A 27,936-nucleotide genomic window follows, 5' to 3' on the forward strand; every position below is an offset into this window, starting at 1 on the left:
CGCTTAGTAATAACCGCAAGGCTTGTGGTAAAGACATAAAGACTTGGATGGCCACTAACTTTCTGCTTCTTAATTCAGATAAAACTGAGGTCATTGTACTCGGCGCTGAAAAGCTTAGAAATATGGTATCTAACCAGATTCTTACTCTGGATGGCATTACCTTGGCCTCCAGTAACACTGTGAGGAACCTTGGAGTCATTTTTGACCAGGACATGTCCTTCAACGCACATATTAAACAAATATGTAAGACTGCGTTCTTCCATTTGCGCAACATCTCTAAAATTAGAAATATCCTGTCTCAGAGTGACGCTGAAAAACTAGTTCATGCATTTATTACTTCCAGGCTGGACTACTGCAATTCATTATTATCAGGATGTCCTAAAAACTCACTGAAAAGCCTTCAGTTAATCCAAAATGCTGCAGCAAGAGTACTGACAGGGACTAGAAAGAGAGAGCATATTTCTCCTGTTTTGGCTTCCCTTCATTGGCTTCCTGTTAAATCCAGAATTGAATTCAAAATCCTGCTCCTCACATACAAGGTCTTAAATGATCAGGCCCCATCTTATCTTAATGACCTTGTAGTACCATATCACCCTATTAGAGCACTTTGCTCTCGCTCTGCAGGCCTACTTGTTGTTCCTAGAGTATTTAAAAGTAGAATGGGAGGGAGAGCCTTCAGTTTTCAGGCCCCTCTTCTGTGGAACCAGCTTCCAATTTGGATTCGGGAGACAGACACTATCTCTACTTTTAAGATTAGGCTTAAAACTTTCCTTTTTGCTAAAGCATATAGTTAGGGCTGGACCAGGTGACCCTGAATCCTCCCTTAGTTATGCTGCAATAGATGTAGGCTGCCGGGGGATTCCCATGATGCATTGAGTTTTTCCTTTCCAGTCACCTTTCTCACTCACTATGTGTTAATAGACCTCTCTGTGTTGAATCATATCTGTTATTAATCTCTGTCTCTCTTCCACAGCATGTCTTTTATCCTGTCTCCTTCTCTCACCCCAACTGGTCGCAGCAGATGGCCGCCCCTCCCTGAGCCTGGTTCTGCCGGAGGTTTCTTCCTGTTAAAAGGGAGTTTTTCCTTCCCACTGTCGCCAAAGTGCTTGCTCATAGGGGGTCATATGATTGTTGGGTTTTTCTCTGTATCTATGAAGCGCCTTGAGGCGACTTTTGTTGTGATTTGGCGCTATATAAATAAAATTGAATTGAATTGAATTGGTTCAGGTCCGAGCTCCACCTGTCCACATGCTTCTATGTCCTCAAACTCCAGCTTGCCCTTGATGGTATTTTTGCTCTTGTGCCGCCTGGAAATTTATATTTTTGCTTTGATGATAAACAGCTCTTGATTGAATTGTCATGAGCTTTGATGAAAGAGGATAGATTGTAATGATTAGTGACCTCCTGACATCAAGAGGTTTAAAGTTTCAATCAAGATTCACATTTGTGGTGTTAGGAAAAATATTACAAATTGTAAGATTGTCAACCTCAGAACTAATTTAAAAAAAAATTATGATTTCAGTATCACAGAAAAGTTAAACAAAAAGCGATTATCTGAGCCAGAGAGAAAGTCTGTGTGATGTTTGTGCCTCCTATTTGTACTGTGACAAACATATAATTGTGACACTAACAATTGTTCAATTGTTGTTAGTTTTAGATGCATCAAACACACACACACACACACACACACACACACACACACACACACACACACACACACACACACACACACACACACACACACAAAATAATGATGAATAATTCATTCATTTTGTTCACTGCTTTCATTTGCGCTTGGCTAACACTGCACTGCAGTCATTGGATTAGCTGAATCATTGAAAACCATGAAAACAATCCGGAGCAGTGTTGTCAGTGTTGTTCTCCAGTATAAAAGCAGTAAATATGCACATATCCTGCACACTGAAAAAGAGTAAAGGTGTACTGTATGTATTAGAGTGTAGTTCCTGCATATGAAACACACTGTCATCACATCAGTATAGGACAACTAGGAAATAAAAACAGATTGTTGTTTCAGAAACCCACTGCCTCAGCCATGACTAGCAAACATGGCTGTATACTAAAAATGTTTCAAGGATTAGTCAGTTTCAAGCATCCCATCATTTCATCACCCCGACCTGTCGCAGCAGATGGCCCCGCCCCTCCCTGAGCCTGGTTCTGCTGGAGGTGTCTTCCTGTTAAAGGAGAGTTTTTCTTTCGCACTCTCTCCAAAGTGCTTGCTCATAGGGGATCATATGATTGTTGGGTTTTTCTCTGATGTATTATTGTAGGGTCTACCTTACAATATAAAGCGCCTTGAGGTGACTGTTGTTGTGATTTGGTGCTGTATAAATAAAATTGAATTTAATTCATTCTTAGTTTTAAGATTCAGTTAAACTGATGACAAATGGACTGGTTCTTAGCACTTTTCTACTCTTCCTGAGCACTCAGGGTGGTTTATGGCACCCCCCAACTCCATTCCTTGTAACTGTGCACTTCATGCCTAAAGAGGAAGGTGATGGTTAGCTGTAAAGCCACTTATTACTGCCTGCAGTGTGTAGTTCTGGCTGTTAGTCTGCAGATTTCTTGCTAGCTGAGTGATGTACAGTAAAGACTCCATGTCTAGTGAAATATGTATGTGGGTAAGATATGGGCTGTAAGTTTGATGTCAAGCTACAATTTTGCATTCAGTTGCATTCAGACGGGACTTCCACGACATGTTTCCTGTTCAGCAAGACTGAATAAACTGCTTAGTTTTCATGTTACATTCTTTTAGAAATCCTAATATTCAGCATGATTGCTGTTTACTCTCATTTAATATGTGACCTCACTTTTACTTTAGTGGGTTATTGCTTCTGCTGCTGTTGTTACTGGATGAAAAATTGCAACTCCAGCTTTGCCTATCAGTCATTTACATGGTCCTTAATGGGCTTAGCGAGTTTGATGTCTCAAGGGCAAAAAACCCTGCTATTTGCAAAGCAGAGTTTATACTCTTAAAAATGCATGAGGCTGACTGAGCAAATGCAAAGGCAAATGCAAAGGCTTACATATTCACCCTTGTGCACATTCCGACACAAAGTCAACACCCCAGTGCTTGTAGATGGTGGCTCTAATGGGCTGCTGAAGTTGCCATATGTTTGCTGTATTTTGTCTCTGTTTTGTATCTCCTCATATTTGAATGTAAAACCACAGAAACTGCAAAGCAAAGAATATTTCTCGGCCATTAATCACACTGAGTCATGTCAGAAAAATGTAAAGTATACTCACACACTTTATGTTTTCAGTTTGCTCCAGGGGTAACTTTGACTTAATCAAATAAAGTCATCTCTTATAATTATATTTTTAAATATTCATGAACTCTATTTCATCAGGCTTGGAAAAATAGATGATTTTACAGTAGATTATTATGAAAAGAGGTGTTTCATCTTAAAAATCCAGCATAGCCTCATTTGTCGGGAACTCTTCACATTAACAGTATCTTCACATTGTACACCTCTTAAAGCCTTTTGTTTAGCGCGGTTTGATGCGTGACTCAGTGAGGTTGCCTAAATCAGATAATCAAAGCGTGTACTTATAAGCTTCATGAATCTTTCAGCACCTTCTCTGCTGTGTTTTGTTCTGTGAGAGAACAGACACATTTTTGTTGTCAGAGCTTAAGTGGCAGCCTCGGCTGTCAATAACAAACCCTGCAGATGAAATAACAAGCCTTAAAATACCTTCTGGCTCCATGCTGTGTCCTAACCTCACCTTCATCTAAAACACTTTTGGATCTGTTTCTCTCGCTGAAGGTTGTAACACTTGTCTTTGTGTTGTTGTTGTTTTCCCCTCCTCTGCAGGGTGAGTGCTCCCAGAGATGCTATAACATCTTTGTTCTGGAGACAGTGTGCGTCGCCTGGTTCTCCCTGGAGTTCCTGCTGCGCTTCATTCAGACTCAGAGCAAGTGTATGTTCCTGCGTACGCCTCTAAACGTCATCGATGTGGTAGCCATTCTTCCCTACTACATCACCCTCATCGTGGACTCTCTGTCGGTGGGTGGGAAACCTGCAGGCTCGGGGAACAACTACCTGGAGAAGGTGGGGTTAGTTCTCCGAGTTCTCCGTGCACTACGGATCTTTTACGTCATGAGGTTGGCCCGCCACTCCTTAGGCTTGCAGACCCTCGGCCTAACAGTGAGGAGGTGCACGCGTGAGTTTGGCCTGTTGCTGTTGTTCCTGTGCGTGGCCATGGCTCTTTTCTCACCACTCGTTTTCCTAGCTGAGAGCGAAATGGGCGCAAAGCAGGAATTCACCAGCATCCCTGGTAGCTACTGGTGGGCGGTCATCTCCATGACTACAGTCGGTTACGGGGACATGGTGCCCAGAAGCATCCCTGGCCAGGTAGTGGCGCTTAGCAGCATCCTGAGCGGTATCCTCCTCATGGCCTTTCCTGTCACATCCATCTTTCACACCTTCTCCCGCTCCTATGTTGAGCTGAAGGAGGAGCAGAGCCGGGCGCTCAGGCAGAAGCCAGACTCGCAGGACAGCACCAAGTCGCAGAACAGCGAGGACTCCCAGGAGACGGACAGCTACCATGGCATTACAGAGGCCACGGCTTCAGCCATACAGCGGAGAAAGTCGATGGCTGCTCAGAGGGCGGCTGAGATCAGAGCGTCCATGAAGACTTAGCCTCTCTGTCAGCCTGTCTTTTTTCAAGCGGGAGCCACAGAGGCTGATACCCAGCACTGGGACTTCAAAAATGACAAGCTGCGGCACTGTGAACAGGGATGAGGTTTTCTCTGTTGAGCTCGGGGTTTCCGCTTTGAACGTGTGAAGCACTTGTGCACCAGAGTGTGTCTGAATTTCACAGATTTTACAGGAGAGCCGCAGACGAGGTCTTTTTTGTTTTTTACGAATCTGATTTTAAAATATAGGAAACAACACAATATTCACACTTAAATATCTTAAAAAAAACAAAAACAAACCTAATGGACCGTACTCTCACTGACTGTAACTCAGTTTAGTCTCTGAAAAGAAAATCTGCTACTAAAACACACGTGTTCTTGTTTAGACCTCGGAATAATAGTTTATGTTCCTCATGTAGCTGCATTGAGTGGATTGTGTGAAATAAAGGTGTTTGCTGAGATTTTAAACATGCAGTTTATTATTAAGATCTCAATTCAGTATTTAATTATGTGTTGTATGATCTCAGTGCATTCATTTCCAGTGGAACACAGCTATTTACTCTCAACATAATGATATAACACTCATTCATCCGTCAGAGGGCTTTTCAGTCTGCTGGGACGTTTTGTTGTTTTAATTGGCAACTGACAGGAAATTGTTCCCACATTGGCATCTCCATTAAAAGGCTTTGCCTGATGCACAGGGAGATGCTTCAGTAGCATAGTCTGATAGTTCATGCGTATATGCTTATGACTGATACCAGCCTCATGTGTTGCCAAAAAGCAAACTAGAATAAACATTAGCTTAGCTTAGCATAAAGACTGGGAATGGGGTGAATAAAGGCACGATCTGATGCGATGTGTTGGTGCTGTTCCTGGATCATCAAAACCATCGTTCAACATTGCAAGTGATCATTTGCATAGTCGCGATCAGAGATGGGCAGTTTGTGTGACGTTCGTGACAACAGCTGTGTGCAGATCAACAGTGGATAATATATCGAGTGCGGGAGAGAGTATGAGCGTGCAGCGTTTAAAGCGTGGAAGTACTGACCTTACTTTGAGTTTGATTCCATAAAAAGTGACAAAAACATTAGCATCCGTTGTGCGTGGGAAGAAAACTTCTTTTTACAGCGAAAAACACCCTTGACTTCCAAGCAAGCACCGAGTGCGCTACGACGTAATGGGAAACTCACAGAGAAACTTGCGGATTCTTCAAATGACCGCTGCGGCACACCTGCACCAGGGTAAACCTCCGCCTACGCCACTCCTGCTTTACAGGTGAAAATAGAGCAACAGATTTTATTTATTTTCTGCTGTGTTTTACTTGCATCTATTTAAAAGAGTGAGTGTAAACACCAAAAAATATTTTATTTTATGTGCAGGAATGTGCAGAAAATAGGTTAAACAAATTTCTTCCAGTCAGAGAATGTTGCATATAATTACATTTTTTGCTTGATGCATAAAGTTAAAAGATTAAAACTGATAAAACAAGTTTTAAAAAGAGACGTTTCCATTTGATTACATTTTGTATGATAGATTATGCAGAAAAAGTAGAATTGGGCTGAAAGATCTATCGCTTTATCACCTATTCAGGTTGTAAATCGTGTTTTTTAAAAGTAACTAAGTAACTAAGTAAATATTACTTTTGAAAATAAGTAATCAGTAAAGTAACAGGATTACTTTTTGGGGAAGTAATCAGTAATTAGTTACTGATTACTTTTTTCAAGTAACTTGACCAACACTGGTCGTGATGTAACCATTTTGTGTTGTGTAAACACCATCACACCACACACCAAACCTTAACCCTCACCTCATAACCATAAAGACAACCCTAATTATAACCTGAGCACATCCCGAAGCCTAACCCTGAGACTTAACTGCCCCCTTTTCAGGATGTTTTCTTGAGTGAACATCAGCAGATTTTTCCATGTCGTAAAACTATGACATCATAACAATGTGATTGGTCACTTCTAAACTGGACCGACATTGACTATGATGATTCTGGTACAACACCAACACTGGGATTAGGTACAGCTGAATACAGGGCTGGGTTAAGCCTGCTATGTTAGTGTGCACAGCAAGAAAAAATAATAATCCTGAGCTAGTGTTGTGGTGGTCAACAGCTGACAACACAAAAGGGAACCAGCTGAAAGTTGGAATCTAGACAAACATACATTCTAATCATATATCTGAAAGATCTGGAAAAAAAACCTCGAGATTTTTTATTATCCTTCAAAGATTTTTTTGGTTGTTGCTAGCTGAGGATAGTTCCCTGTGTATTTGTTTATTAAAGATACTAATGTTTAGCTCAGATTATAATAGCTGCCGTTATAGTAAAAAAGAAACAAAGAAACAAAAACAAACAACTTTTGGACACAATTTTTTGTCCATATGAAGGATAGTTTTTCAATTAACTTACTCTAACACTGACACATGAAGGTGTCCATCCAGGGTCTCCCAGTCTATCCACAAATGCATTCACATGAAGAAGGTCTTGTTGACCTGTGACAAACATGGACAGGTCTACTGGCAGCAAAGTGGCTTTCAAAGCAGCAGTGTGTGTGTGTGTGTGTGTGGTAGGAAGAGCACTGAAATATAAATATAAAAATGTGTGAACATAACTCACAGCGGGAGAAACACACATAGGGAGAAAAGCTGGCTGGAAAAGGGGCGACTGGGTCAGTTAATGGACTTACCAGTATCACGAACTCATCATTACAGTACAGCAGTGGTTCTTAACCTGGGTTCGATCGAACCCTAGGGGTTCGGTGAGTCGGTCTCAGGGGTTCGGCAGAGCCTCCGCCATGACATGCGTGGCTCATTTTGTGCACCAGTAAAAAACATATCTGTGTCTTGAATTTGAAAAAAATCATATTTTATTTTTCACTAAAGAGGGGTTCAGTGAATGCGCATATGAAACTGGTGGGGTTCGGTACCTCCAACAAGGTTAAGAACCACTGCAGTACAGCAAGATCTCAGATTAACCTCTAAGACCCGAACTCTTCCACAGCATGCATTTTTAATTTCTCTTGATATTTGGGCTGATTGGGACCCGATGAATATAAAAATAAAGAATTACTTTTTTTTTTTTTTTTGACCTGATTGAGAGCCACATGTGAGGATATTCGTTTAAAATTTTGATAGAACAGTAGCAGTATAATGTCCTCGTAAGTAGATATCAGGCCCTTGTAGAGCAAAATTGAGTATTTTGGTCTACATAACCCAAAATGTGATGTCCACATATGTGGACGCCAGGTCCTAGGAGGTTAATTATAACTGCATATTTCATTAACGCTTACTGTGGCGGAGGTGTTGTCCCGGGCGCGGCTGCAGGGGAGGAGTGGTGCAGTGAGCTCAACGGGGCGGTGCTGGAGACGCAGGTGAGAACAGCTGATGGCGTTTGGACTGATGATGGTTTCCTTCCCCTTTTATAGTGAGACAGGAGAGGAGCGGAGGGGAAGCTGGAAATCAGCTGAGACCGGAGCTGTCAGACTGTGGACGGTCATAACAAATGAAAACTAGAAATAAACCTGGCATCTGGCGACAAACAACTGTGCGTGTGTGTACGTGTGTGAAGTGCATTTCACACTTACATTTTCAATTCTAAATTAATTTGCTCCCTACACTCAAAAAAGTGAAATTTGGTGGTTATTGCATTTACAAGACTCTAACATGTAATTTGAACACAATGAATTTATGTTTCTAAGGTGAACGTAATAAAATCATATAAGATCTACAGGAAATTTACCAACTTAGCACCTCTTAAATTATTCTTGTTGATATGACATGATAAAATCTAACAAGACTGGTTAGCTGCCTTGAAGACTCGCGATATCACAAGATCACGTGAGATTCTAAACAACAAGAGGCAGGAAAGCACATGGTTTGCTTCATGGTCATCTTGGAAAGGTAAGAGTGAATCTATCTTCATCCATCTTGATGAAAATACTTTTTGCACAAAGGTATCATTAGTTTGTTGATTCTTTTCAGTTCTATTTATTCGCATTTGTTTTTTTTTTTAAATATCTGTTTGTTTATGCCATTCTAGCTAGCTAACACGTTAGTGCAAGAATATAGCACAATGTCATGCTAGCATGATAGCCTAATATGAAAGACTTAGCTACTCCAAATATAGATATTGTTTATAACTTAACCTTGGCACATAAGCTAGTTTGGCTCTACCACAGAGACTGTTGTGATAAATTTACATTTTACGTGTGGGTTGTTGAAATTTGTAAGTTTGTAAGTTGCAACTGATGGACAGTGGTTTATTTAACAATTTATGTGTTTTTAGTACACTGAGGAGGAAAGACAAAACATGAACAGATATGTTTTCCTGTTTTTTAATTTTTTTTAAATTAAATATTTTTCTACTTAATAAACTTGGGAGACTTGCAGTTCCCTCCTGTAAAGATAATAAATGTTTAATCTTATCAGGTGGTGAAAGGTCTGGAGAGCTGGCAGGCCAGTTCATCAAATTCAAGGTGAGCTAATATTTTTCTTAAAAATTATCACATTCCCATGTTAAAAATTTAATATATTCATTTGTAAGTGACATATAGTTTTGAGACCAAGAAAACATTGCATTCTGATTTTATGTACACATCATCTAAACTTTCTTGAATTGGGGGTATGGCATGATTAAATTAATACACAAAGTAAAAAACAATATTAAAATGACAGACTTGTCTAAAATGCATAAATACTATTTGAAAAGATTAAGACTGTAAAACAATAGCCTCTGTATTTCTCACAAATTCCTGGTAATTCAACTAAAAGTTCTTTAATCCCACTGCTAGGTCGTTGAGATGGATTTCCGTATATATTTGTTTTTTTCCCCCTCTGTGTATAAAGACTGATGCTGTTGAAATCAGAAGAGAATACATCGCCAAAGGTCTTTGCATGTACCTGAATGAAGATCCTGAGAAGCTGGTGAAGGATTACCTGGTATGTTAACTTGCCTTAACTAAGGAGATGATCAAAGATAAGCTTGAACTACATACAAAACGTTTCAGGGGATGGGGTTTTCCTGTAAATTACCGGTGGCTGTAAAAAATACCTTTTAAAATAGGAAAAGTAAGAGCTTTATGTTTCTCACTGGATACTACATGCACCATTCTTGAGTGTTTTTTACTAACCTTATTATAATATCATTATAATAACCTCATTCATACACACATTCATACAAGATTTTTATGTAACATTTACACTTCAATGGATGTATCAGGAGCAACTTGGGGTTCAGTATGTTACCCATTGATAGTTTTTAGGATTAAACCAGTAGACAACTTGCTCTACCTCCTGTGCCACAGTCACCCCTATCACAACTCAAGATTTTGAAAGACAGGACATTGTTGAGGTATTGAATGAACTTCTCTTGAGTCAGGAAAAATATCGGGCAGTCATTTTTGATTACATTTACATTATTATAAAGCTTGAATGAATAAAGCTTTTAGGTATTTTACATTAATGTAAAACAGATATGTACTTTTAAAACTGTTTGCAATGGACATTAGTGAGAAATCCTTATCTTTTTTTTTGTTTTATTGTCACAGGAAGTTGATAAAAATCATCGCCACTGCCATAGCAGAGACAGTCTTTGGAATCTGTGTCATTCGGTCAGAGGGTGCGGAGCCTGGCGATGACCCTGAGGATGTTATGATTGTTCTAGAGGGGGTGGAAGTGATGGGTGAGTTGGGCAATGTAGTTTTTGCAGTGACAATGTTGCTTGGTCTGGTCTATTCACTGAACCTGAGCTACCCTCTGGATCTCAGGTACACCTTTGAGGTCCTGCAGAAGATTCTTATGGAATTAGATGCACATGAACTAACCAACAGCACACAAAGTACAGGTTCTCAAAACACTGTTTTCTCGTTGAGAAATGTTTCCATTACAACAGCTACACCATGTATCTGGACCATGAACCTAAAATAATTGCAGATAGATGATACCATGCATTTTTTATTGATTTTGAGAAAACACAAAATTGGTGCTCTTTCTTTTTTGAAAGTGCATCTGTTGACTTTCAAAGTAGTTGTATTGGTCATCAGAAAATCACCTGATTCAGCCATTCATTGTTGTTAAAAAAAATTGTTTTAACAGGTTAACTTTCTGCTTTGTCCACTACTTTTTTCTGTTATGTAACTTGCACTTGCATTTCATGTATTCTTTATACATTATGTGAAATTTGCTATAAATTCAATAAATTGGAGAAAACAAAAAGATGTGTATGACAAATTTTTATTTACCTTTTAGATGTAATAGTGAAATGTATGTTAACCAGACTCTAGACTTTGTTAAATGCTCCAAAAAATTACTCTTTAAATTAACTTAAAATAATCATGGAAAGAATTTCCACGTGATTAATTGCTTTCTATTAGCATTAAAGACTTGTTTTGGAATAACTTAATTTGTATGAGTTGGTTTAACTCAATTAACTTAAGCTGGGACCAAATTTAGTAAATTAGTTGGAGAAAACCTACTGAATTGAGTTGGAACAAAACTCTTTAAGTTGGATCAACACTATTAAAATATATTGGATCAAAATGCAGTAAATACGTTGATTCATCAATCTTTAATTAAGTTGGTCCAACTTGAGTGCATTAAGTTGGAGTAACAGAATTGCATAGTGCTAAAATAAAGCAATTTAATCACGTGGAAATTCTTTCCATGATTATTTTATGTTCATTTGAAGAGTTATTTTTTTGAGTGTAGATGAAGGTTGTATCCTTTCAGATGCTACCATTATCACCCCCCCAATCTGTTGTAGCAGATGCCTGCCCCTCCCTGAGCCTGGACCTGACGGAGGTTTCTTCCTTTTAAAAGGGAGTTTTTCCTCCCCACTGTCACCATGTGTTTGCTCATAGGGGGTGGTCTGATTTGGGGTTTCTCTGTATTATTGTAGGGTCTTTACCTTACAACATAAAGCGCCTCACAACTGTTGGTGTTATTTGGTGCTATATAAATATAGTTGAATTCAAATGAATTAATATTGCTATTTTGAGCCTAACTCAATTTAATTTCTTTAAATGTATTAAATATTATAAATTAAGCCACCAATGAACATCACACAAACATAATAAAGTAAAAATATTTTTATTTGTGCAACTGTACTATGTGCCGATCTGTGCTTTTCTATGTGAGACTTGAAGACGACGTCTTTTACAAATGGCGACGCTTCTTTCCCACAAAAATGATTGGTTAGTAGGCGACATTAATCTGTTAATCGATGCATGCAAGGTGTGAAGCAGAAGTTGCCATGGCAGTGGATCCCAGTAAGAGGTTATAGCTATTAAGTTTTTAGCCACCTTTCTCACAACTGACCACCCAGAGTTGAACCTGAAATTATGTGAGGCTGATAATACAGGCCTCTGATTATGAACCAAAGATTGGTGTTTTTTCAAGAGAAGAAGTGACAAATGTATCACCAGTGATACCTGTATTTATAAGTACATGAAGTTTGTTAGAGAGCAAACACTCCCCAAAAGAAATTATAGTTTTCTTCTCTTCAAAGAGGCTGACTAACTCTGACAAGTATTAAACATCCACCTTCAGGCAGTTAAACAACAGATTGCGGGAAAGCTTCATTCAAAAAGCAATAACAGCTATTGTAAATAATGTCTACACCCTCACATGATTTCATGTAATTCCACAAACAATGCTTCATTTTCTTCATTTTCTCCCACTCGAGTGCCTGGTACTTTGAAGTGATACAACAGCAAACCATTTTCCCAAACTGTTGTCAAGCCGGAGGCGTCCAAGCGTGCTTGAAAGTGCAAATTAGGTTCAGGTATTTGCAAAAGGCCGTACAGGTTGCAAGGACGTGCTTGCCCTGGATTGCAGTCACTGGATTAAAAAATGTCATTAAAAAGTGTGAAAATACTACAGAGGGAACACTCTTACAACTACTACATAATATTTTAATGGAAATAGAGTTTTGATGAGGAGCAGATGGTGTGTTTGAGTTTAAAGGGTTTGTGCTTTGAGTCATAAATCCATAGCCTGAGGAAGTCTCTGACAAAAATGTAATAAAAATGATAATGAACACAGTCCCGTGTGAAAGGCTTAAACAATTTATTACACAAGTGCTTCCTCAAACTTGCAGAGCTGTATGTGATATACTCGCGAGGTACATGAATCAGGACTGGTTTGATTGTGGTTTGACTTCTTGTTTTTCATTTCAGGTCTGTCACTGATAATAAATTCATTCAGTTTTCATCTATTGTTGATTTAGGCACTCTGTTTGGAATTTTAGCTCCAATCCAGCTGGATTCCGTCTCTCAAACCAGGTATGAGGGTAAGTCTTGTGGCAAAAAAAGAGGGTTAGATGTCTTTGGGAAAACCAACATGGTGCTCTGTGACAGGGGTGTCAAATGTAAGGCCCGTGGGCCAGATTCAGTCTGAGAAAGACTCCAATCTGGCCCACCTGAATGCTTTGAAAAATATGAAGGAAGATATAAAGTTTTGACTTTTAACTAGATTTTCTATAGTGTAATTAGAAACTTTCAGTTTTATGATCACGGGTGTGGACAACGAGCTACCAGGACTTTTTCTGTACACGTTTATTCCTTGCAAATTGAACCCAGAGTCCAGATTTATTTCATGTACTATAGCAGCATTTCTATATCGTGTAGAAAAATGACATACTGTTATAATTGTACTTCTTTTCCTTTTATTAAGATTTTGGCGGGATTAAATGTGCAGATAAACTTCTGTTCTGCTCTGTTTGCCGTGTGATTTACAAGTCATTAGCCTGTGAATGTGCAGTCTCCCTTGGTTTCTCACTCAGATCCACCCCTCGCATGTCATCTCTGCTTTGAAAACACCATGAAAGCAACAGAAAACACTCAGCTTGACTCTTCACAATGGGACCTCGCTGACCACTGTGTGATGCCATAGTCCAGTAACAAGCAGCTCCTGTCTGTCTTCCTTCTGATTGGCTGCCACTCACCTGGCTTTGCAAACAGAACCTGGTGATGGTGAGCACTGCTGCTTCTAAACACGGTTGATATTGTTTATATTGCAATTAGCCCAGAATTTTTTCATAACTCATCGACCTGGATACTGGAGTTAGGGACGTGATCAATTCAATTCAATTCAATTCAATTCAATTCAATTCAATTCAATTCAATTCAATTCAATTCAATTCAATTCAATTTCCAGGCGGCACAAGAGCAAAAATACCATCAAGGGCAAGCTGGAGTTTGAGGACATAGAAGCATGTGGACAGGTGGAGCTCGGACCTGAACCAATTCAATTCAATTCAATTTTATTTATATAGCACCAAATCACAACAAAAGTCGCCTCAAGGCGCTTCATAGATACAGAGAAAAACCCAACAATCATATGACCTCCTATGAGCAAGCACTTGGGCGACAGTGGGAAGGAAAAACTCCCTTTTAACAGGAAGAAACCTCCGGAAGAACCAGGCTCAGGGAGGGGCGGCCATCTGCTGCGACCGGTTGGGGTGAGAGAAGGAAGACAGGATAAAAGACATGCTGTGGAAGAGAGACAGAGGTTAATAACAGATATGATTCAATGCAGAGAGGTCTGTTAATACATAGTGAGCGAGAAAGGTGACTGGAAAGGAAAAACTCAATGCATCATGGGAATCCCCCGGCAGCCTACATCTATTGCAGCATAACTAAGGGAGGATTCAGGGTCACCTAGTCCAGCCCTAACTATATGCTTTAGCAAAAAGGAAAGTTTTAAGCCTAATCTTAAAAGTAGAGATAGTGTCTGTCTCCCAAATCCAGACTGGAAGCTGGTTCCACAGAAGAGGGGCCTGAAAACTGAAGGCTCTCCCTCCCATTCTACTTTTAAATACTCTGGGAACAACAAGTAGTTCTGCAGAGCAAGAGCGAAGTGCTCTAATAGGGTGATATGGTACTACAAGGTCATTAAGATAAGATGGGGCCTGATTATTTAAGACCTTGTATGTGAGGAGCAGGATTTTGAATTCAATTCTGGATTTAACAGGAAGCCAATGAAGGGAATCCAAAACAGGAGAAATATGCTCTCTCTTTCTAGTCCCTGTCAGGACTCTTGCTGCAGCATTTTGGATTAGCTGAAGGCTTTTCAGTGAGTTTTTAGGACATCCTGATAATAATGAATCGCAGTAGTCCAGCCTGGAAATAATAAATGCATGAACTAGTTTTTCAGCGTCACTCTGAGACAGGATATTTTTAATTTTAGAGATGTTGCTCAAATGGAAGAACGCAGTCTTACATATTTGTTTAATATGTGCATTGAAGGAAATATCCTGGTCAACAAGTCTCAAGGATCGCTCTAATCAAAGTTGCACACAATAATCACCCAATGGGTCGTCACTCATAGTGTGCTCACGCTCAATGGCGAGGTCATGTTCATCATTTTCAATGGATTTATTCGTCTTACAGTGCAGCCAGTTGGTGATTCTAGAATCTGTTGGGGCAGGGGCAAAAATTTACAAAAGCCCCCCCCACCCAGCGCTGGAGGGGCCTCTTATGAGGGCTGAAGGCTCTGCCTCCCATTTTACTTTTAAATACTCTAGGAACCACAAGTAAGCCTGTGGTGTGACGTGCACAGTCCTCTATTGGGGTGATACAGTACTATGAGCTCTTTAAGATTTTTTAATTTGATTTTAAAGTTGTTTCTGGATTTAACAGGTGGCCAGCAAAGAGGAGCCAATATGTGCAAAATATACTCTTTCTTGTCCCTGTCTGTACTCACTGTAAGATTTTGGATCAGCTGAAGGCTTTTTAGGGAGTTTTTGGGACAGCCTGATAATAATAAATTACAGTAGTCCAGCAAGACGTTATAAATGCACTAGTTTTATGACATCATTCTGAAACAGGATGTTTCTACTTTTAGAGATATTGTGTCAATTGAAGAAAGCAGTCCTACATACTAGTTTGATATGCACATTAAAAATGGTTCCAATATTTCTCACAGTGTTACTGGAGGCCAAGGTAATAAGATAAGATAAGATGAGACTTTATTGATCCCACGACAGGGAAATTTTTGCGTTACCTCAGCTCAGGTACAGATATCAGAAGGAAAATACAAAAAAAAAATAAAAATAAAATACATACATATATAATATAAGTAAGATAATACACTATATACAATGGTAGCATACACAGTATGTGATCATGGATATGGTTGTGTTAATATGCAAGACATAAACTATAAAGCTTAACATAATATCCTCAGGTTTGTCTGAAATTAGAAGTAGGAAATTAGAGGTCAATCAGGGGTTTATGTCTCATAAACATTCCTGTAGTTTAACCAGTTGGTTGTAATAACCTGTGAATTGAGAGCGATTGCGGACGAGCTACTACATCACCGATTGTCTTGTTAACTGACCATCCCAGAAATTTGGGCTTCAGTTTTGGTGAGTAAAATTCTCGTTTTATTAGCCTGGTGCTTTGCTTTATTTAGAAAATATATGTTTCTGTGTGCTGCACTGATACCGTTCAAGAATACAGCTTGCTAACAAGCTAGCTAACATTAACTGATAAATTAGCATTCCACCTTTCATCAGTCCCAAAAAATTCGACATGACTGTGGTCAAAACACTAAAGTAGAAGCTTCAAAACTAATGGGTGATGTCACAGTGATGTCCAATCCATATTTTAGATCTATAAAAACTATAATCTATAGCTAATAGTCTAATAGAACAGAAAAGATTGGAAACAGTGCCTTTAAAGCAGTCTGACAGTTGAGATTGCTGCTAATATGGACAACTTGTCAGTAGGCAAACCTCATTATTTTTCATTGTGTTTGAAATGAGCGTCTACCACTGTAAGAGTATAGAAAAACCATAATCGGCCCACTCCTGTTACTGCTCTATAGGCATTCTAATACCTGGGCCAATTGTTATCTCCAGCACTGAACAATAGCCATGCTGCTTGTGAACACCACCACTCACATTCAAAAAGCTCTTGAGCTCTGTGAAGCACCGCAGTCACTTTGTTTAAAATATATTCATTCCATGCAGATAAACTGAATCTTAGAGGAGTACCCTGGTAAGAAGCCACCTGTCAGCGGCGGTTTGACGCAGAGGTGCACTTGTGAAGAGGTTTGATGCGACAACGTTCACAACACAAGGCCCTAGAGGAGTTTCAAAAGTGAGTGCCTCGTATGTTTTCAGTATTTATCACAAAGGGAAGCCTCTTTCTCTCACATTCACTCAAATTCCAGAGGCACTGAAAACAAAGAATTTTATTTCCAGGCTTGTGTGTATGTGGTCCTGACCTTTGAGTTTAAATTAGATAAGTTTCAAACACATTTCTGTCAGTTATGGTCCATGTGTCATTTTAGTTTATATATACAGTACATATGTGTGTGTGCATGAATCAGGCCTAATCTATGAGAGACATATGTGGTGCAGTGAAAGGCATAAATAGGAACACATTTTGAATGTGAATCTGGATTAGAAAACATTTTTTCAAATCCATCTTTTTGATCCTTTTTTGTTTGGTGACTCTGTTATCTTTGTTGTGCCTCCTCTCTGTGCGTGCAGAGAGCTCCGTGTGGAAAGCCAAGCACATTACGATTTATGTTTTTATTATTGCTTCAGATGGCATGTGCCCAAAGCCCAAAGAAGGACCATGGCTGGTGGGCTTACACCTCCTTTGACAACTGATGCCTGCCAGAGCGACACTGTTGATCAGAGCAACGACGGATGTCGTCACAAGTCCCAAAAACATCTCCATCAAAAGGAAAAAAAAAAAAAAAGTAAAGACATGGCGCAAGAGTTTGTCTGAGTCCTTTTTATTGGGGGACAATGCCACATTAAATGCTTGACAATACTGGGTGGGTTTAAACAGCCTCAGGAACTACAGGTGTGTGGCCAGTTTAAAAGGAAAATGGATAAAAAAAATAGAGACATAAATCGCTGTACTAGGGTAAAAAACCAAAACCACATAATAAACATACTCACGGAATGATATTTTTGGTATAGTAACAAACAAAAAAACATAAAAACACGTTCACATGACAAATGAGCAAACAGATACAAAACACGGAGCAAACAAAGATAAATCATCACGTGCAGTGAAACAGTCACAGAAGTGGAACTCCGAGGTCAGTTTAATCTTGTTTTGCACAACAGGACCCTGTCAGGTATCTCACATTAACTCACACACACTCGGGCTCAGCACTGTCAGGACAGAGAACAGGCAATCTTACACTGGCACCTGAAGAGTTAATATAAAAAAGGACAAAATAAATACGTAAGCTAAAAAGATGTAAACATAAAAAAATACCCCCACCGATCCCGCAGTACCCGATTCTCACCCAACGTGTTTATAAAAAGAAGAAGCAGAGAATAGTTGTTTCTCCGCAGAACACAAAGATTTATTTTTGTTGCAGTTTTGTTCTTTTAGAAGACGAGGACAGGTCTGCTGTGGTACACAGATCACTGAAGGGCTGACAGTAGTGCACCTTATGGTCCAGGATTCCTCCTCAGAGAGAAATGACAAAACAACAACAGTAACACAAAGAAAAAAAAAATCATGTGGCTGCCTCTGCGTTTAACAGGAAATGAATTTCATATGACAAAACAATGATGAGTAGAACCTGCCCTCACAGAGGACCTCACAATGATGTGGGGTCATGAGCGGGGGGGATATTAAAGGATGTTATTGGATTTGTCATAAATGATAAACTGGCCAGTCAGTGCTCTCTGCAGCCAATATGAGGAAGAGGTACGATCTTAGCTGAGCAAATTCTGAACTGTGAGTCTGTGAAGTTCATCTCTTTAAGGCATAATTCCAGTTTATTACAGCTTGGGCTTTGTGAACAACACCGCTCACAGAACATATCGACTTGGTCCTGCATAAAAGCCTTTTCATAAAATGTATTTAACGTTATTATTGCTGTAAGGAGCGAAATGATGTTTGTGCACTTTACTGGTCAATCCCGAACATTTATAAAAGAAAATTTCCAATAAAAACATTCATGGGAGCTCTGGTTTCATAGGGACTACTTGTGAAATAATTTCGAATGAATGGGGCTCTATGAAGCTCTATGTCATTGTTGGTTTATTTCAGAATGGCTTAAAATCGTCCCACATAGCAGACAGGTCTGGGCCAGATCTGGTGTCAAGCCGGCACTGCTGGCTGACTTCTGGCATAGTAAGTGGTATGTCATTCAGATATGGGCCAGGCCTGGTGTAGATGGCACTATTTATGTGATGGCATGCCACATCTGGCCCGATTGTGGTTTGGTGTATGTGGCCCAGGCTCATAGAAAACAGGTCTTCCCTGGATCCGGCATCAAGCTGGCACTTCTGACTAACTGGTGTCATGGCAGAGTGTATGTCAACCAGATGTGGGCCAGGTCTGGCAATGATGGTGCTATTTATTTTCTTATTTTCCTATTTTAGTTAGAAGACCCAAATGCCACGTTGCAATACTTCTATGGTAGCCAACGTTTCAAATGCAGGTTTGACAGGTTTGTGAGTGTTCACTTTATCCAAAACCTAGTGACGGTTTACTAATCTTTGCCAGTGGGTGGCTGTAGCTCAGGAGGTGGAGCAGGTCACCTTCTGATCGAAAGGTTAGTGATTCGATCCCTGGTTCCTCCAGTCTGAATGTCAAGAGTGAGAATGTGTGTGGGTGTAGTTAAGAAGCACTCAGTTTAGAAAAGTTGTGTGATTGGGTGAATGTGTCATGTTGTATAGAGCACTATGAGTAATCCGGGAGAGTAGAAAAGCTCTATATCAGAATTAGTCCATTCACTGTATGAACAGAGTTTTGTCATATTTCTTTTCATGCTATCATGTTCCAGCACATGTTGTTATTACATGGCTTGACAGTGTGTCTGCAACTGGCCTGTGGCTGCACACAACTTACACATGGCCAACATACCGCAAAGAATGACGGCCCTTTGGCACAAGACCACCAGGGTGTCTGCAACTGGCCTTGTGCTGGCCCATGTGTGGGCCACCTCTGGCAAACCAGATCTGGGCCACCAAAGGGCCGTCATTCTCTGCGGTATGTGGGCCATGTGTAAGCCCATTGTGTGGGCCAGATCTGGGCCATACCAATTTTGCTATGTGGGATTGATGTAGCTCAGTTTTTAGATATGTTATGGATTATGATTGTACAATTAGGAATGGCACAGCATCACGAGCCACTTTAGGGCATCCATGATTCTGATTTCAGGAAGGAAACAAGCAGCAGCAGAGCATTTCTAGCAGCAGCCTCCTGATAGTGGTCATCATCAAACTCAACAAAGTTTGTCTTTTTTATACAATCACAGTCTAGCGCAGCTCGATGGATCTCAATGCCACAGCAAGATAGACAATATGGACAAAAGTAACGTTTGAATTCAGGTGTGTTCAGTGCCATTACCACAGGTGTATAAAATCAAACACCTATCCACGCCGTGTGCTTTTACACATGTTTGTAAAAGAATGGATCTGTCTAAAGAGCTTAATGAATTTGAACGTGGTGCTGTAACAGGATGTGCCCGCTCCAGATTGCAGTTTGTTGAAACCATATTATACTTTATCACATAAAAAGACATGGAGAAAGCTGTATAATTAATAATATATTTCTTTCACTATAACACCTCACAACGATGACATAACAGGCTGACGTCAGCATATTGTAATAAAAACATTTTAGCCCTTGCTCTTCGGAGGGAGCTGCGCTTTCTGAGTGTTCTTGTTTGTTTTTTGTCAAACAAGTCTCAGTGAAATATTGGCATCAAGCTGCAAGCAAATGTAAAAATAATATAATTTGAAAAAGCTTTAGAGCGCTCAGCTTCTGGCCGTCAGTTGGCGAGACTTGCTTGCAACACAATAGAAATAGAAAATCTAGTCTACTGTGGTGAATGCAAAGCTGTCACGAGGCCTTAGAATAAAACATGATCCAATTCAGGACAGAAAAACAGCTTCTTGTTATCCTGCAGTTATAGCATGAATGTAGGATGATGTTCAAAATGAAACAGAAGCCGCAAACATCACTATATTAAGCCCATGATGCGACTTTAAATGCGGTCGGCATCATAAAGATGAGTTCAGACTGAACGTGAAGCTAAACTAGCGCCTCGAGCTATGATTCAGCTGCTAGTCCCAGACACAGAAAATTGGCTGCATCATGCTGGCAGCTTAAATTATTCCTTTACCTTTATGAAGCGCAGTTGTAGGCTCGCAGGATAAGTTTAATGATGTTAACACATCTTTGAGCATTTATTTAGGATGTTTTGGAAACGATGAAAATATATATAAAATGTCGTCAAGGGCTTTAGTATAAAAGTCTTGGCATTTGCTTACAAAGGCTAAGTCGCTCATCTTTTTGCTAGTCTCAAGGCCACTCACATCCATGACCAAACGTGAGGAGTTTTCTTCCTTTGGTGACGTTAGATTGACTTTGCTTTTCTGTATTTTTGTCGTGCAAGATTGAGTATGACAGCATATGGTGTCCAACAAGCAGGAGACTGACTGGCATTTCTCCACTGTGTTGGGAAAAAACAACAACAAATGTACATTCAGCAATGCTGTATATTAACATTTCTTTTTTTTGTTTTGATTGATGTGTAACACATTACTGGCAATGCAGCAATCCATGTTGAAAATGTGGGTGCTTTAAGGCAGAAGTTCCAAGCAACATTCATCTTGAGGACGACACAAGCTGGTCCACTTTTCCTTGAGCACTGATTTCAGTGCGTGCATCTGCAGTTTGCATACGCTGGATGTTCATGTTCTGTGTGTGCATAATATTCTCCACATGCACAGGATAACTCAAGGTGTATTCTCAGAGATGTTTGCATTCCTATTAGCATGCATTGAGCCGCTTTGATAAGTCAAGAGGACAATAAATAAAACAGGCTGACGTTGTGTGTAACAAGTGTCCTTCGGGTATCACTGGAGACATTGCCACCACCTGGTGTCTGTGTATCTTTGCCTTATTTATGAGTGCGTTGGAGTCTTCATTTATACTAGGAGGTGAGGGGGAGCAGCAGCCTGCATCATCTCAAGATGCTTTGGTGCGTGTGTTTATACATTTCCACAGTGCCTCGATAAGGCCTTCCTCGCTGCTGCTTTGTAGTGTCCTCAGAGATTATGCCGATGTTCTCAGAGGGCTTTGGCACTGGTGGTGTGAGAAACTGTGTGTGACACTGGTTTCTGCGGGTAGCGGCTGTAGTAGTAAACCTGGAAGAGGATGGTGATGTCCACGAAGACCTGCAGCAGGCCGCAAATCCAGAACTGCACCGGAGCCTGGGTGAGGAGGAAGTACCCCGTTTTAAAGGTGTCACCACTGGTCCACATCAGAACCATCTTGATGCTTGATGGAAACAAGAAGAGAAGAAGAGAAAACAATGTTAATATTGTAGCCCATTACTGTAGCTTTACCATTCTGTATCATTCTTTTGTTACCAGATTTACTGGAGTTCATTTTCTTTAAATTATTTTGAATGTTATTTTTCTAACAAGCACTTCTGACAACATGACAACAGTGTTGTAGAGCTTTGTCGTGCCTTCACCAGCCTTTGTCCAGTTTTTCTTTTTAGTATAAGTTGGTTAATACATTACTTCCTATTTAAAACATGATTAATAGACTTTAAAAGTCGTGTTGCGGTAATTCTCAATAAAAGCAAAGCGATTAGTAACAGGCTAGGTGTCTAGGTGTGCTGCATCAGAAATGCTGTTAGTGACTATTCTCTTAAGGAAGGGAAACAGAAAATGCTGAGGTTTGCCAAACTACACAAGAACTGCACTGAAAATCGGTGGGAGCAGGTATGTACAGAGGATATCAGGAGGGAGGTATAACAGTGCCTAAAGACATCTGTAGAGCACGGTAGAGGCTCTGTCATGGTTTGGGCTGCTTTTCTGCCAATAGTGTTGACAATCTTATCAGAATTGATGGAATTAGAAATGCATAAAAGTACTACCAGATTTTGATCCACCAATTAATATCATCTGGAAAGTATCTGATTAGCAAAGGCTTCGGTTTTTAAGCATGACAATGATCCCAAACATACTGCCAGTGCAGTAAAAACATACCCGGATATAATAACTCAAAATTGAACACTATTGGTCATGGACTCTCATCCCCCAGAGCCTGGACCCCAACAGCAGTGTGGGATCATCTTGATAAAGATTGGAATAATCTACATCCGAAGAAGAACTTTCAATGTATTTCAAGAAGCCTGGAGAACTATTCCAGAAGACTACGTAAATTAATAAAACAGTTCAGTCTGTGTTGAGGAATGAAGAAGGTCATACCTTCTTTTGACGTTTAGGCTCATTAGAATTGTATAAACTCTTTTTGCCTTCTATGCTGTATTTCCATATATTGTTGCACATATTTCAGTAAATAGCTGCACCCATTTCCCATCATCCAAAGAAAGAATAAAGAAATGAGAGACTTTTTCCATAATACTGTTATTGCATCAACATGGTTGTTACAAAAACTAAACGTGTCCAAATGAAGTTTATTTGGCAGGAAATGTCATTAGGAAATAAAAATAGAATCCTGAAGAATATGTGCAAAATGAAACTGTTTAGTATTAATGAGTTGTAGACTGCTGTTACAGAGTAAACCAAATTACTGATGGAATACTTTGTTCTCAAATTGAACACTTTGGGTCTGTCTGCACATCAACTTCCACATTAGCATTTTGACCAGACCTTTAATGCATCCTGGCTTCATTTCTACTTGGACTGATTTTTTTTTTTTACTCCATTTGGTCACCAAAACCACATGTTAATGACAGCAGGACACGAGGTCTGAGAGTTGCAGGCAGGAAAGAAATAGGAAATATGACACAATAAGTACCAGGGGAAATTGAAGTAATGAATCTCTTCAGGTTGCATGCTTCTTATTAACTTTGCATCCTGTGGCACATTTCTAACTATAAAATTCTGCTTCCGGTTCATACCGAGCTGTTCACAGGGTGCACGTGAGATAATCCGGGCATGAATTCTGCAGTTATCGCTCTACAAATGACTGGAGATGAGTGCCCACGTGACTTGGAAGAGCCAAAGTTCCTCTAAGCATAATCATCATCCTCTCACTGGTACTGGAAAGTACTGTGAACTCAACTAATGAGATGGAAAAGGAAGCCAAACAAGAGTCAGCGAAAAAAGAACAAAGGCCTGGGGTCTGAAAACACACTTTCTCATACATGTTATCCTCTCCCAAGATAGAAAAACACAATGTACAGCTGCGTATCAAGTAATGTGAGGACATCAGTTCAAAATTGCTTGTAAAGCATTCTGAAAAGTTTGGCTTGGTGGTTATGGGTGTTTCCCGCTCTCTTTTATGACAGCATCAACAAATCCATCGCCTTCTGCAGAGCTCAGGTACGCTCGCCTCTGTTTTTAGTTTGCTTGTTGCATTTTTTTTGTATTATTTGTTTGAAGCAGAAATACACACAGGAAATGCAGACAAAGAAAGGACTGAACCAGCAGTGTGCCCACAATCCACTCATAGACGTACAGAAGGAGGACTTGTCAGATGAGCCTCCTAAAGCTACCAGCCTACAACAATGTGAACACATGCTGAGATATCTGAAATCCTTTCACTCAAGCGTGTTAGCTTGGTTGGTCAGCACTATTTGAATGAGCTTTGCAGATATCTTTTTTTCTGCCACTGAGGCAACTGCTACCCTGAATTTGAAGGGCTGGTATATATCCAGTGGTATCTGACTCTGTGAGATACTGCTGGATATGAGTTTTATTGCCCGGGTCTGGAGATATGTTTATCTGAGATTTAAAAACTGTGAAAAAGTAGAAGAAAGCATTTCCTTTTGTGGTATTTTGTGGTATTAGCCTTGTATTTGATCTGTAGTGCACTACCTTTTTGCTTTTCACATTTCTGCCCTCATCTGGGTAGTGACCAAAATAATGTTTGGACTAGAAAGCCTCTAGGTGACTGTCCTGGATCGCTTTCTACCAGAAGTGGCTCCGGGACACACCGAGCACATGCTGGACAGATAATGCTCTTTTTCCTTCTTTCTTGGGAAGCTTGTGTCCGTCTTGGAGGACCGGATAGGCAGAGGGACTGAGGATGCTCCCGCTTAGACTGCTTCCCTGCGATCCAGACCCAGTTAAGCATCAGATTGGATTGATGGCTGGAACTCAGTTACTGACTGTGACTCTTTAGGCTGCTTGCCTTTACTTTTATCAACTTGTAAAATCTAATCAGGTTTCCTTCTTCCCTGACACTGCTAGGCAATGAATGTGATTACCAATGAGCATTCAATCAGTGTCACCTACTGAGCTGAATCAGACAGAGCCAAACTGGCCTTCAGTGTGTAATGCCAGGACAGTGTTTCCATCAATGTTAAAAAATTCTGTGACATCGTTCCCCTAGAATCAACGTTCACATATTCTAGAACTGAGAACCATTAAACTTAAGTGTTGACCAGCTTTTATTTTTGTTAATCAAATAATAGCTATAATTTTGAAAAACTTTTTATTGATATTCTGGAAAGCAGACACTAAATCTATGTCTTTGTTGTCCTGTATGGGATTCATATATTTAACCATTTCAAAGGTTTACAGAGAAAAAGACAAAATATCCAGTGAGGGCATTTCTCTGGGTGAAAATGGGCAGAATAGATAACTCGTTACAAAAAAGGTATGTACAAGATGTCAAACCTTGAAGCAGCTTTGATGTGTTGTACACTAAACTGGTTACACCTTTCCACAGTCCAGGGAAAACAACTCTGTCTTAGTCGTCTGTGATCTCAACAAAACACTTTCACCGCATTAGTCTTACTGAATTCAACACAATGCTGATTTTATAAAATACGGTCTCCATTAGGTTACACAACGGCAATAAAGTGCAGTGTGCTTACTGTGAATGTTATGAAAAAACCCAGAAACATTTGACCTGTGGCTGATGTTCAGGGCATATTTCACCGTCTGATATGAATGTTCCACTAAGAAAGTAAAGTACATTTAGTTGCGGTTCCCAATGCCCCACGGATCCTCTGATAGAGCATCCTGAATAAACATGTTGCAGTGTGATGCTTTGATTACTGCAGCAGGTGAATCATGGTGATATGAAGATAAAGAAGAAACAATGAATCGTTGTGTTAGCAGATTTCCTGCCTTTCTATAAGCCGCTTAACAAATGTAAAAGGGAATGGGGTGGAGGAGTGGCTTGTCACCCCAACTGTGTGCACTTTAGACACACTGGGGCAAAGCTTTGGAGCCAAATCCCTTCTTGCATTATTTATATCCCCAACCTCACCTTAGACTTATGTATTTTTAAGACGATTTTTTTGTTGGGTTTTTTTGTTGCAGATTTTGTCATTTTTCTTACACTCCTTTCTAACATTTCTTCAGCTCCTTCCCTGAATCTTTTCAAAATGTTTGCACTGGCATCTTTTTCTCCATTTTTTTTAAGCATGTCTCTCTCTTCATCCATTCAGCCTCCCATCAACTCTCTATACCCGTTTGTATTTGCATTCCCTATACCTGCTGTCCTCACACCGCTCTTTCTCCACGAGGAGCTTGTTAGCACTGTGAAAACAACCCCCTCCAAACATCCCCCAAAAAACCCCACCACCCACACCTCCCTCAGTGGCTGCTGTCTTAGTTATGGTGCTGAATCTGGATGTAAAGATAAGAGACGGAGGATTCTTGTTTGACCAGTTCCTTTGGTGGTTCCCTAATAAGACGTGGCAAAGGCAGGGCTGTGGGGAGAGGGTGTCTGGCTACTTATTTGCCACCTTCTCTGAGACAAATGAGGGACGGAGAGTGCCAACTGAGCTCTGGGCTCAAATGGCAGCAGTGGAGAAGCATAGCTGCACTGACCACACAGTTTCTACACTGAGTTCCAGATGCATGGTATGGTAACACTGGCTAAGTACAAACTGTCTGTTTATTTGTATCCATTTTCAACATGGTGCACCAATAAAACCAGCAAAGACTGTAAACTGAGCAGTTATAAGCTGTAGAAAAGCATCAAGTTTTTCTACAGCTTATTTTTTCTCAGAATTCTGAGAAAAAATAATTCTGAGGAAAAAGTCAGAATTCTGAAAAAGAAGAAAAAAAAAGACGTGACAACTCCCCCCCCCAGTGGCCCTAATCCTCTTCTGTAAAATTCAACAAAACCTTAAAGTAGCATTAGCTTGGTTAGCTTAGAGTCCAGAACATAGACGGTGTAAATAATGGATGTCACTTTTAGGCCAGAACAGAATTTTTTCTCAGAACAGAATTCTGAGAAAAACATTTTCCAGTTCTGCAGAGAAAAAAAAAAATCCCTGAATCATATTATATTGGCTATGAATATGTTGCATGCAGCTAGGAATACAGGAATAGTTTAGACTGAACAAGAAATCAATTGTCTTTATCAGATACATTCATGTGTTTTTTTTGGGTTTTTTTTTACTGTTTTATTTTGTTTATACTGAGAGTCACATTTAAGACAAATTTCCACTGCCTTCCAATGGACAAAACTTGATTTATCTTTCCTTGTCAATGAAAGTGTGTTTTTCTAAAACACAGTTTTACAATGCTAGCAGTTCTGTGCCAATTCATTCATCTTTGTTTAAAAAGCCTATGAATAAATCAGGCACTTGGTGCTTCAACCTCAGCTGTGCTATTTGCCATTTCTTGGGACAAAGCACAAACCCAGCACATGCAGAGGCCAGGGTAGAAACTGTCTGGTTCAGCGCCACAGTAGTTCTCCACTTCTGCCATTTCAGCCCAGAGCACAGCGTGCTGACATCAACAGCTAATCAGAAAAGCATATTTCAGCTCCACAATATGATGTATACAGTAAACTAGTATAAAGTTATAAGGTTTATGTTAAAACAGAGGATCTGTTGTCCATCTATTTTTAGTTGTTTTTTTAGCACATTTCTTTTTTGTGCTTCACTCACACTTTAGTAGGAACCACAATATTTAAACATAGAATGTAATTTCAATTCATTGTCTGGCACAAATTTGTAAAAAGCATAAGGCAAGGATATGAAACTGTGGAAACCTGGAGGCAAAAAACCATTAACAAATTGACTATGATGAACAGTGCAGCAGTGACAACAGAGCTGTAGCAATACAGAAGGAGCTTTTCCGATGGCGGGTTGCCAAGTGGCTTACAGATGTACAGCTAGGCATTTTTACAAGACAAAACAAAAACAGTGGGGTCATTCCATCATGTTTTAGCCATTCCATCAAGTTTTAATCCAAACATTAATTTCAAATACTATTTCTATTCAACTTAAATGCTGAGTTGAGCAATGATATGCCAAGTTTTATCACAGGGCAGCTGTGGCTACAACTGTAGCTGCCTCCACCAGTGTGTGAATGTGAGAGTGAATGAATAGTAGAA

At 39.9% G+C, this 27,936-nt stretch overlaps 2 protein-coding genes across 3 annotated transcripts in view; one reads left to right on the forward strand and one right to left on the reverse strand.

Annotated features, from left to right (window-relative positions):
- kcng2 (potassium voltage-gated channel, subfamily G, member 2) overlaps nt 1–5,097 on the forward strand; it is a 44,538-nt gene extending 39,441 nt beyond the window's left edge. Inside the window, exon 3 of the mRNA XM_006806049.3 lies at nt 3,834–5,097. Within this exon, the coding sequence (XP_006806112.2) occupies nt 3,834–4,661 (828 nt within the window). The 3' untranslated portion in view covers nt 4,662–5,097. The remainder of the gene's footprint in view (nt 1–3,833) is intronic.
- Nucleotides 5,098–17,403: 12,306 nt separating this feature from the next.
- The window catches only part of slc66a2 (solute carrier family 66 member 2), a 43,982-nt gene continuing 33,449 nt past the window's right edge, over nt 17,404–27,936 (reverse strand). For both annotated transcript variants that reach the window (XM_006806048.3, XM_006806047.3), the window contains one exon: nt 17,404–21,933. In XM_006806048.3, the coding sequence (XP_006806111.1) occupies nt 21,723–21,933 (211 nt within the window). In that variant the 3' untranslated portion in view covers nt 17,404–21,722. The remainder of the gene's footprint in view (nt 21,934–27,936) is intronic.

This window comes from Neolamprologus brichardi, chromosome 22 (genome assembly GCF_056152115.1).
Source record: "Neolamprologus brichardi isolate AB-2024 chromosome 22, ASM5615211v1, whole genome shotgun sequence".
NCBI lineage: Eukaryota > Metazoa > Chordata > Actinopteri > Cichliformes > Cichlidae > Neolamprologus > Neolamprologus brichardi.